The 12,133-nt window shown below is 39.0% G+C and overlaps 1 protein-coding gene across 1 annotated transcript; it reads left to right on the top strand.

Moving 5' to 3' along the window:
* The first annotated feature begins 1,602 nt into the window (after window positions 1-1,602).
* Window positions 1,603-11,815, top strand: gucy1a1 (guanylate cyclase 1 soluble subunit alpha 1). The gene is made up of 8 exons (XM_075462986.1): window positions 1,603-2,041; window positions 2,296-2,363; window positions 2,974-3,062; window positions 3,167-3,882; window positions 5,445-5,930; window positions 7,126-7,269; window positions 10,086-10,240; window positions 10,512-11,815. Exons 1-8 carry the CDS (start codon window positions 1,802-1,804, stop codon window positions 10,648-10,650), a joined length of 2,037 nt encoding a protein of 678 aa, XP_075319101.1. The 5' UTR covers window positions 1,603-1,801; the 3' UTR covers window positions 10,651-11,815.
* Window positions 11,816-12,133: the final 318 nt, after the last annotated feature.

Here is a 12,133-nt window from a genome sequence, read left to right as displayed (position 1 = left end):
CGAGCAGTACTGTAGCTTCATCAAGGTCTGCCAAGTCTATTTTTGATCACTTAACAGAGCTACTCATTACTAAAGTACTTCCTGAATAGTCTTTAATTGTGCAAATCTGATTTTCTTCATGATACTCTTAAATCTGACATACTGTAATAACTCATGTATTAATGATGTTTTTTCTGTTTTACATTAATTATCAAAGGATAGATCACCTTTCTGTTTCTTTAAATTTGCCAGTGTTAGCTAGTATCTATGTGTAAATAGGAGTTTTTGAGATGATGTGAAAGTGTGGGTGTATTTGTTTGTGTTCTTTGCCTTTTTTCAAACTTGAGAATGGGTTGGTTGAATGCCCATAAGATTTTGCCTAAAAATGTTTCCTGGTATGCTTCCACAACTATCCATCTCCTGCAAATTATTTGTTTATTTAACAAGTAACATCATCCACAACAGTCTGTCTGTGGGAAACACTGTTGTGAAATATGGGTGCATTTATCAAAAGAATTGCAAGAAATGTCAAAGTGGTTCATACAAGGAAGTTTCCTTTTGGTTATCTATCAGCTGCCTCTGTTAGTCTGAGCTCTGCTTCTCTGGCTCACTTCATCTTTATGTCTTAATTAATAGAAACCATGGACTGTAAATTTAAGTTGGATGGAGACAGTGTGGCATCGCCCGCTGGTTGGTAAACTACTGATTTCAAGCCTAGGCTTTTGTCCAAAGTCACATTGGTCTTTTTGGAGCAGGAATGGACCATATTTGGACAAACACTTGGAAATGGAAAGTGATTATTTTCAATAGTAGCAATAGCAGAAGGATTTGATATAACTAATGGAACTATAATTACTTGTAGGAGAAAAATGGACTTGTTTAGTGATACATAACTTTATGGCACTTCCGCATCAAGTCCAAACAGCAGATGACTGTCATTTTTATAAAAATGCAATCTATCAAAGAAACAATAATGTGTGCACATGTGTATCTGTTGAGCTTCTCACAACAACACACTGTCTGCATCCTGGGTGCTTAAGATAGTTGTACATTACAACTAAAAAAGAAAATTAATCATTTATATGAGTACTCAACCAGCTCAGTATCATAATAAAAAATACAAATAAATAAATAAATAAAAAATACATAGACTATAAATCAATGCTTTTTTTTTTTTTTTTTTACAGATTTGTCCAGCTTTTGTCACCTTTCTTGAATTTTTCTGCCTGTACCCCTAATTCAGATAACAAGCTGCGGGACACAGAAACAACATTTTTGCTGTAAAATGTAACACTTACTAAGTGAAATGACCCATAACACCACAAAGCTGAGCGCAAGAATGTGAGGAAGTAAATCGATAAATGCATTTGTCTTTTGGGATTACTAGTTTCACATGATAGTGTCAAATTTAAATCATGTCGAAAACAAAAAAGAAGAACGGGGGAAAAGATAGAAAAAAAATACTTGCATGCGAGCAGTCGGATGGAAATAATTTCTCTTTGCTGATAGGTCCTTCAGATACATCAGCCTCACTTGCACAAGGATTGGCCTCCTGTTTTTTTCTCTAGTTTCTCATTGGCTTTTGGCAATGATAGTTCCCAGACATCATTTGCTCGTGCAGTTTTTTTAAATGAATATTACATGTGGTCTCTGGCTTTGGTACTGATCATTTGAATCGGCGCGTTGCGGGGACGGAGGTAACGTGGATGAGCAGTACAAGAGATGATGGGATTTTTGCCAGAGACCTCAGCTGCGCGACCACATCTGTCTCCCTCCGAAACTAGATAAGAGAGCAGAGGCAGGAGATCCTTTAGCGGGGAAGATGTTCTGTGCCAAGCTGAAAGAACTGAAGATATCCGGAGAGTGTCCATTCTCCAGCAGCGCCAAAAACAATGAGCCCGGAGACTTTGAGGAGCGCTCAAGTGACGCTTCAGATTTATTGCCCATTTCTAAGGACGTGCACGGAAAATTGAGCGAGGATGTGCCTCGACAGAAGACAAGCAGAGCCAAAGTTAACCTGCATACTCTTGGAGAGAGCATCCGTAAATTGGCATGTCCAGAGGTGAGTTAAAAGAGATTTTTTTTTGCACCTTGTGCTTCTATACTGCAGCATGTTTTGTTTTGTGGATATGTGAGAATGTGTCACCTTCAGCACTTGGCACCGTCGCATTTCTGCCCAAACGCACAGACACAATGCCTGTTTATCCACTCGAGATAATGAAATGGTAATCATGCATGCATTAAGTGGACTATGGGCGCATATGTATTGTCTTACAAGACGATGACCTTTAACTTGCTGGACACTTTGTGATACAGTTTCAAAGATTGCACATTGCCCTCCAACGAATGATGACAGTAGGAGATCACAGCATGGACTCTGAGAGGTAAATTATTATTATTATTTTTTTTTTCTTTGTTTTTATGGGTGACAAAAAATGTTAGTTTACCTCTCCATGTGTTCATACAGTCAACAATGATTGTGCACAGAGGCTTCAGCCTCATTTGATTCTTTTTCGGCAGCAGCTTACAAATTCCTTCTGTTACTCTCACAACCAGACTCAACACTACAACAATAAGGTGGGATACAGACTGAGGCTGCTATGGATCTCAGCAGAAAAAGATAAATGACTTACAAATCAGCCCAAAAACATTACTTAAGAAAATGGCACAGATCAATGGCAATGATCTGTTTCTTAACTGATTAGCTGTAAATGGGAAAAAACAAACAAACAAAAAAACAAACTAAAGCAATCTCAGCCTTACTGCAGCTACTCAGATATTTGAATGAGCTTTGTGGTAGCCTACTGGAAATCCTACAGAGGATAGTCTAGTTTTGTGAACTTGCTACACATGCGTCACATTTTTTTTAATGATTACTAAAAATAATCTTCATGGTTGTTTCACCCCAAGTCTTATGCATTGTCTGAACAGTAAAAGTATGCTCCACTGAGCATTGCTTTACGAGTCTGACTTTGATGTTTGTTGACTTTCCAGTCCAGCAATTTGCTGTACTCCCCACCAGAGATGCAGCGATGAACCAGAGCATTTAGTGGAGATGATGAACAGTCACTCAACCAAAACAGGTAGCGGAAAATCTAACATTCATTATGCACAACATGTAACTGGCTTTTTATAGCACTGTGTCGTGCATCAAATGTTCAACTGTTTCCCCTCATGTATCCGACAGCGATCCCGATGGAAGCCTTGAAAGTTGCTCTTGGCGAGGAGATCTTCAATATGTGTTACGAGGAGGACAGGCACATTTTGAGAGTGGTGGGGGGAGCTCTGCATGACTTCCTCAACAGTTTCAATGTCTTGTTGAAACAGAGCAGCATGCTGACCAACCTGGACAGAGAGGATTGTGTAAACGAACCATCGGTGCTGTGCTTAGACAAGGATCCGGGTCTGCTTACTGTCTATTTCTTCAACCCCTGCCCAACCACCGAGCTCTTTTTCCCCGGAGTCATCAAAGCTGCTGCCCGCCTGCTGTACCACACCACTGTGGAAGTGTTGAAGGACCCCCTCAACGCTAAAGACAGCATCCTGCAGTCCAGCCCGCAGCCTAGTCTTCTGTACACAGTTGTAGTTAAGGATGCTAAAACTCTGAGTCCCAGTCCGTTGCGGGCTACCTCAGCAGGGACCCTCCCTACCTCTCTGTTCTCCACTATCTTCCCTTTCCACCTGATACTGGACCAGGACCTGGTTCTGGTACAAATAGGACATGGACTTAGGAAGAGACTCACCAGGAAGGACGGACTGAGGTGGTCGTCTACCTTCCAAGAACACTTCTCTATTGTCTCCCCCCAAATCAAATGTACCTTTCAGGGTATTTTGACCATGCTAAACGCACAGTTTATTATTCGGATCAAACATGGCGTCTCAACTACAGATAACACAGGGAAGGTATGTGGACATGTCTTACGAAACAGAAAAAAGCGACGTTAGTGACTAAGGAGGCGGAGACGGTTCTCTCCTGATTATGTTGATATTAAATGGAGGGGGAAAAATGGAGCTGTTTACAAGCAGTCAAACCTATTAGTGGTGTACTTGAGCACACTTGGCCTGAGGTAGAGATCAACATTAAACCCCCAATGGAGATCAGAAGCAAATGTCAAACCATTTTATCCATCAAAGGCACAGCCATGCTCATGCTATTTCTGTGAGGGTGCACAGCAATCGGTCAACTTGACAAGAAAGAAATTGTATCAGTGAGTAAATGTGACCGTGGCGTAAAACAGGTAAGAATCAGTGAGGGGATGAGTAAGCAGACGTTGCAGTGTCTTCTGTCTTAAATCGATGATGTGGTACTTACAGTCCACTGCGCACAATCGTGACTACAATACCAGTGGAAGTGACACGACTGAAGTGACTCATATTAACATGAGGGTGTACAAGAACACCAAAGTATTTTGATAAAAAGCGCTGAGGATATTTTCAGATGCAAGTTAATGCAACGACTGATGAGAGAACGATGTCAGGGGGAAACAAACATTCACTTACAATTTCAAAATATATTTCCAAAAAGTTTTTTTAAGTGGACAGATTGTGCGATTCACGTGCATCTACTCTTGCATAAATCTTACATAACTCATCAGCCTAAAAGAGGCATCTTACTTTAAGGAACATTTTCACAATTAAAATATGTCTTTCAGTTTTTGCAGTACCATGTGCTGATGGCATGTAATAACACTTGGCATATGCGTATCATAGGTAAAGGACAACGTGCAGCCGAGGCTGATGGGAATGCTTTTAATTCTGTGCAGCATTTTAGTTTAGGACGTCTCAAAGTGATGGCTCAAAAAAAGAAGTCATGCAAGTAGAAGAAGTTCTAATTGGATTTAATGACAAACCATTGTTGCACTTAGCGCTGCAAATGTCAGCCTCATTGTGTCTAAAAAAGGAAAAGTCAGGAAAGTTGATAGGATTTATCCGCTGGATACAGTTAATATCTGGCCAAAGTACTGTTTCATAGCATAACTACCTATTAGTGTTGAGATCCAGAACTTCAGTCTGGACCACAGTTGTGGCTTGATTGACCAACTGATCATGATGTTCCTCTCAGCTATACTGTGACGTGGCTAATAAATGCTTATTAAGATGTGACTTTTTGTGAACTTTTGCTCCTCTGGATTATAAGGAGACCTTTTGGCTTTGTTTACTGTTGAGGCTGGTGGAAAAGCTTCATATCGCTGCTGTTTCAGAAATTCCCAATTTAACGAGTTTATTTTCATTATTCGCTGGTGTAAACAATCTGTATAAACATTAATGGTCTTGAGAGAATTTACGAATACAGTATATCATTTCTAAATTTTCAAATGCCTACATGCCACTGGGGGGATAGAAAAAGCAAAGATAGTTTTGCAACATCATTTTTTTCAAGGTCAAAATATGTCTCTGATAAGAATTAATGCAGCCAATTTCTAGACGAAAATGAACATTTTTCATTTCTTTTCTTGTTCTTTCAGCTTATGGACCTTAAAGGTCAGATGATTTATGTCTCAGAGTCAAACGCCATCTTGTTCTTGGGTTCACCATGTGTGGACACGCTGGAGGAGCTAACAGGTCGCGGCCTCTACCTGTCAGACATCCCAATTCATAATGCACTGCGGGATGTAGTCCTGGTTGGTGAACAGGCCAAAGCCCAGGATGGTTTGAAGAAGCGGCTGGGGAAAGCCAAGGCGGCTTTGGAGCATGCTCACCATGCTCTGGAGGAGGAGAAGAAGAAGACAGTGGACCTCCTCTTCTCCATCTTCCCAGGCACGGTCGCACAGCAGCTGTGGCAGGGTGAAACGGTCCAGGCCAAAAAGTTTGACCAGGTCACAATGCTCTTCTCTGACATTGTGGGCTTCACAGCTGTTTGCTCGCGCTGCACGCCAATGCAAGTGATCACCATGCTCAATGAGTTGTACACCAGGTTTGACCACCAGTGTGGAGAGCTTGATGTTTATAAGGTAGGTTCATGAAAGGGGGCTAAATGGAAAATTAGATTTTTTTTTTTTTTTGCTGAGCTGGGAGTTAGAAGTTAACACATGAACATAATCTCATGTTTTAGATTTCATTTGGTAGAAACCGCTTTGTGGTGAATTTATGAGGAATTCCAAAAATGTAAACAAAGTCTTTGATGTCAGTATCAAATGTGCTTTTACCAGTTGAGCAATCTTGGCATCAATTCAGGTGTTTCTGTTTCTCAGGGTAAAGTGTAAAAGTCATGGCACAATAGTAAGACAGATACCAGATCCTAATAGTTTTGAAAATACAGTTTAAGTGGAAGTGTTTTTAGACACTTTGCTCCATTGAAAATAGAATTTTCAATCTTTTGCTCTCAGCACTAAGTTGGAAATCTTGAAGAGCTTTTCAAACAGAATATCCTATCCAAAGAAAAGACATCACAGTATTACAAGCGATTCTAAGGATTTACATGACAATGTAGAAATGCATTCACAGATTCATCTTTTTTTTTTCACATGATTTTTTTTTTTTAAAACAAAAGGATACTATTTTGTCTTCAGAGGAAACACTGTGGTGGTAACTCAAACAGCTATTATTGTGTCTGCCAAAGGCTGCTAATCTGCAGGGAGGTTGGAAAATGTAATCAAAGTGTCACAGAAGCATAACAAAAAGAGACGTATATTTGACAAATGTCCCGTAAAACGCTAGGAAGTCAGAGGTTCCTTTAGGACTATGTTTCCACTCCGCATGTATGAACCTAAAAATAGTTTCACTTTGTCTCAGCCGCTCAGCAGAGTGCTCTGCAGTCCAAATTTACACAAATAAAGATGTTGAAAAAATAAAACTCTTGAATTTTTAAAATGTCCATGGATTAAGTAATATTCCAGTTAAAAGTTTTAATGTTGCACATTTTTTTTACATTTTGTCTTTGACTTCAAAAAGAAGTCAAAATGTTGAAGAGATTTTTGATAAATGTCCACTTGACATTTATCATTCTGTTTAAACTTCATTGTCTTATCATGTCACTTAAACTTCCAACAGTTAATTTAAGAGTTTCAGTTGAAAAAAAACTTAATGCTTAATGCTGTCAGGAAGCCACGACTTAAGGTGGGAGAGGCCAGAAAAACCCCCAGATAGCTTTTATACTGTCTTGAGTGCCTGTGTAGAATTATCTTAATGACCCTTTGTTCTATTCAGGTGGAGACCATCGGTGATGCTTATTGTGTGGCTGGTGGCTTGCACAAGGAGAGTGAAACTCATGCTGTCCAAATAGCACTCATGGCTTTAAAGATGATGGAGCTTTCAGACGAAGTTATGACACCAACTGGAGAACCGATACAGGTGAGGGTCAAGCACTCATCACTGTAACACTCCTTATTCAGTCTGATTATGTAACTTCCGACAATGTGAGAGTTTTCATAACCAGAAATGTCTCAGATTTAGAAAGTCATTATTCCTGTTTTGTCGCAGTCACTGAGGTAAAGTAGAATACAAGACAAGACATGAAAAGATCTTTGCAAATAAAACGGTTAGTCTTGGACCGAGACCATTAGTTCATAAATCAAGCTAATATTTCACATGACATCTCAATGTTTCCATAACAAATTGTTGCTATTGATTTCAATTAAACTGAAATCAAATCACTTCAGTTTTATTCATGTGAAAAATAAAACACTTCAAAATACAGTATAATTCAAGCCTATTACAATTCAGTTCATTGCAATATAATCATAATCCAATCAAATCAGAGGAATTGAAATCCAAATTAGTCAAATTCTTACAACGCCAATTAAAAACAAAAGTAAAAAAAAAAAAAAAGCTAAGGAAACCAACAGATTGCATTGAAACTTCTCTTTGATTCAATCCCCCCGCATGAGATAACGGTGGAAACAAAAAACTCCCTTTTAACAAGAGGAAACCTCCATCAGAACCAGACTCCGGAAGGACAGCCATCTACCTCAACTAGTTGGGGGTTAAAATATGCTAACGTGTAACAATAAAATGTATGTTATCATAGGTTTGGATATTTGACTAAATGTCAGGGCAGCATGGTGAAGCGATAGTTGGCACTGTCATCTCGCAGCAAGAGTCTTCTGGGTTCAAACCTGCCGGGTGGGCATGGGTCTTTCTGTTCTCCCTGTGTCTGCGTGGCTTTCACTGGGTCCTGCGGTTTTCTCCAACAGTTCAAAGACATGCGTGTTTGGTTAATTGATGATTCTTGATTGGCTGTTAATATGCGGGTACATGTTTGAGCATCACTGTGAAAATAGCCCTGTGATAGTTTATAGTCCTGTCCACGCAGTATCCTACCTCCTCCCAGTGTCAGCTGAGATAGATTCCCACCTCCTTATGACCCAGATAAAGTGGTTTAACAAAGCAGATGGGTGGACAAAATGTCATTAATGCAGCAATAAAAACTTTTTATTGAATTCTCCAATTGAAATGACCACAAAGGTTCATCTCATTAAATATGACTCATGACGGTGTCCTGTAAATTACGGTCTCTTCAAACTGCAAGGGGGAAATATCCTACAAAATCCTTGACAAAACAAGCAGAAAGGGGTGGAGGTGGTTGTAACGTACTGTGCTAAAGTGCAGTGACCAACAAATGACATCCCCTCTGAGTTACATAATGTCAATAACACGGAAAGACTTTACTATAATGCTTTTGTTACTTTGTGGTTGGGTTTAAACAAATAAAACTGCTTATTTATGGTTAGACAGAAAAACATAATCAGGTAGGCTCAAAATAAAAATGATGGTTAGAACTGAAATCCGTACTTTTTACATCATGTCCATCATCTTTGTGGATGTCATTTTGCCTTATTACTTCCTGATTGGGTTTAGACAATAACTTCACTTGGTTAGGACAACTTATGTTTGCTACTTGGTAGGAAACATCAGAATTATTACTAACATATATCCTTTGTACAATGCCACCTTCTCCTTAATGAACACCAGTTTTAACCTTCACATGCAGTTGTTGTCATGGCCTGGATGTTGCATATTCTCTGAATACATTCATAGGCTGTTTCTGCCTGCATAAGCAAACAACTCATGGCGTCATTTTTGGAAGGAGGACAGTCTCAACGACAATTATTATTGGTTAAAGATAGTTAAAGATAATAAGTAGGCTGGTATGGCCAGACAAATATGAATTATTGTGGAACTTTTTATTCATGTTTGTTTTTTATGGAGTGTTATTAACGGGCACAAACCTAAATTTGTGGATGGAAAGTGGAGCCTCTCTCGGCTGCCAATGGGTGAGAGGTAGGGTACATCCCTCAAACGACTGGACATGCCTTACATCACTAGCCCTCCACCATGCAGACTTATTGTATCAAACTACCCCATGTCAGATAAATGGCAGTAGTTGGCGTGGGACAGAAAAGACCTTTTGAAAATGTGTTTGATTTCCAAACATATGAATTCTGCCAGAACACATGAAACACGAGCTCTCAGATTCTCCTGTTTCCCAGGCTATATATTTAGCCTAAATACCTCCAAATGCCGTCAAGGACATTTCTTTAGTGGTTGCTATGACCCTGCCTGAATCCCCACTCCACTGCATCTGATGGAAACTCTGAAACCAAAAAAAATACACAGGCCCATATAGAAGCTATAGACTTTAGCTGTTAAGATTCTTATTCACAATGCTGTACTATCATTGTCTTTATGTATCTGACTGATTCCTCCTTTGGTCTGCTGCTTGAACATGACCCCAAGCATGCACCCGGATTTTCAGTATGGCTCCCCAGAGTCCTAATCCCAACATCACTGAATTGATTTAGAACACATTGTCCATGGAATTATTAACTGCGGAAGCTGACAGATTCAAATAGTCGTTAACCTTCAGTGTTGTAAATTAAAATCCACCATGAACGTCCTTGAGACCTAAAAAACCTGATGCATTTCTGTCAAGCAAGAAATTCTACATCAAATTGCATTCATTTATACTGTCTAATGGTCCCGTCTGCTTTTGTCCCACCACATTACAGCATTTGTTTGGGTATTACTTCTGTCAACTTAGCATAAAAGCATGAAAGCACAGGTGTATTGCACTGGCCTCAACCTTATGTGTATTTATGTGGGTCCTCGTGCAAATACACAGTCCAAAACAAGCATAGATTCAGTTCATTTTCTCTTTTTTTTTCCAGATGCGTATAGGCCTCCACAGTGGTTCAGTGCTGGCTGGCGTAGTTGGGGTAAAGATGCCACGCTACTGCCTTTTTGGGAACAATGTTACATTGGCAAACAAGTTTGAATCATGTGGCCAACCGAGGAGAATCAACATGAGCCCTACAACCCAGAGGTGAGGATACACTGCAAGTGATTGTTGTCTTCTTTATCTCAGTAACTGCACTACTCTCCCAAGAGATGTCATGTCTTTATTACTTAGTTTATGTGTATGAGGTGTCACTTGTTTCCAGAAGAGGTTGTGCAGAAAGAGAGAAAAAAAAAAAAGTCCAAGTGCTCTTGACAGGAAACTTAACTTTTAGGGGAGAACTGCGTTTCCTCTTGTGTTAAATAATCCGCTACACTGTTTTCAGATTCATGTTTTATTTGTGTACTCTTTGTCCCAGATTGCTGAAGGGTCGCCCAGAGTTTGTCTTTGTTCCCAGGAGCAGACAGGAGCTTCCGGCCAACTTCCCAGACGACATCCCTGGTGTTTGTTACTTTTTGGAAGCGACCTTCAAGACTTCAAAACCGACCAAGAAATGAAGCCAAACTGCAGCAAGACCTAAGAACTATAAATACGGAGAAAATGTATCAAGTGAAACACACTTGTGACTTTGTGACATTTTGGTTTGGGGTTGTTTTGATGTTGTCCAACAGATTGCAGCCGCTGCTAATTCAAAAATGTCAGTTTGGTGTCAAACATGTTGTCTCTGTACAATTCTCTGTGTGCACAGCTGTAGTCGAGAGAAACTCAATTCATCTTTCTTCCAGAATGAGTCATCTCTGCGTTTTGATATCTCATAAGACATAAAAAAAACCCAGCTTTTACTTCTTGCTCCCACCCGATATATGAACTGTTAAAGAAAGACTTTTTGACTGTTTTTTGTTATTTTTAACATCTACAGGTGCAAAATACATAAAACATACAGTAAATATGGCCAAACAAACATGCGTAATATGTTTCGAAGCAAGTTAAATTTCTTATCTTACACAGCAAGATACGTTGCGAAAACATCTTTTTGGTTACGACGCAGCTAAACAGCCAAATTGTTCAGACTTGTCCATTCATAACCCGGACTAGGCACCTGCTAAAGCAATTTGCCCTGATGTTAGATCAATGTAATTCATGGTGAAACTGAGTTGGCACTGTATTTTGAGCGAGAGTTTAATGATTGGTAATGAATAAAGAAGAAATCGAGAAAAAAAGCAAACAAGTCATTAAAGATGTGGGATTCAATTTTAAATCAAATGTATCAATGCTGAGCAGATTTCATTCAGGTGCCTTATGGAAACCATACAGGCAGGTCATAGATGTACCAACAAAGGTAAAATGTTTGTAAACGTATTTGTCAGTTCAAATTATTATTTTTTTAAATCAAACATTAATAAGATCAATTTTGAAACAGATCACAATCATACCAGCCTGTCATTTATCCCACAAGTAGTAACACGGCAGCATTTTTTTTTCATAGTCTGTGGTTTGTTGATGCAAAACATTCCTGGATACCTGTTTCCTGAAATGTTGCATGTGTATATTTTTACTTTTCTCACTGTACACATCTATATATTATATAAAGAGTTTTACAGCACTCCTTCTTTATATAGAGGGAATATGACACAGCGAGAATACAATGAATGCTTTACTATCACTCATAATGATGTGTTTTAATCATTACTGTAATGTAATCAATGTGCAATAAATATAATCGTTGGCGGTCTTACAGAAAGTGACTGACTTTTACAGTACATATACATTACCATACTAAATCATAAATACTTAATTAAGACTCTTACATTTCATTTTGAGGTACTTGTCTGAGCTTTTATTGGATGCTAAATACTTAAACACCATTATATTGAAGAGGTAAATGTAGTACTTTTGACTCCACTCCTATCATCTCACAAATATTGTTTAGGTTACTTTGGACATTGCTTAAGAAAAACGATCAGTCAATAAAATATTGCACTGCTGTGAATAAAACAATCCAATGATACATGTTCAAACAACTCAGCTACACTGAGGTAG

This window comes from Odontesthes bonariensis, chromosome 4, assembly GCF_027942865.1.
Source record: "Odontesthes bonariensis isolate fOdoBon6 chromosome 4, fOdoBon6.hap1, whole genome shotgun sequence".
Lineage (NCBI taxonomy): Eukaryota > Metazoa > Chordata > Actinopteri > Atheriniformes > Atherinopsidae > Odontesthes > Odontesthes bonariensis.
The sequence above is the reverse complement of the archived record's forward strand: the minus strand, read 5'-3'. Positions and strand labels throughout refer to the sequence as shown.

Coding starts and splice junctions, on each gene's coding strand:
- gucy1a1 (XM_075462986.1), top strand. CDS start 1,802: ATGTTCTGTGCCAAGCTGAAAGAACTGAAGATATCCGGAGAGTGTCCA. Junction 2,042..2,295: donor GTAAATTGGCATGTCCAGAG/GTGAGTTAAAAG, acceptor TTTGTGATACAG/TTTCAAAGATTGCACATTGC. Junction 7,270..10,085: donor CAACTGGAGAACCGATACAG/GTGAGGGTCAAG, acceptor TTTTTTTTCCAG/ATGCGTATAGGCCTCCACAG.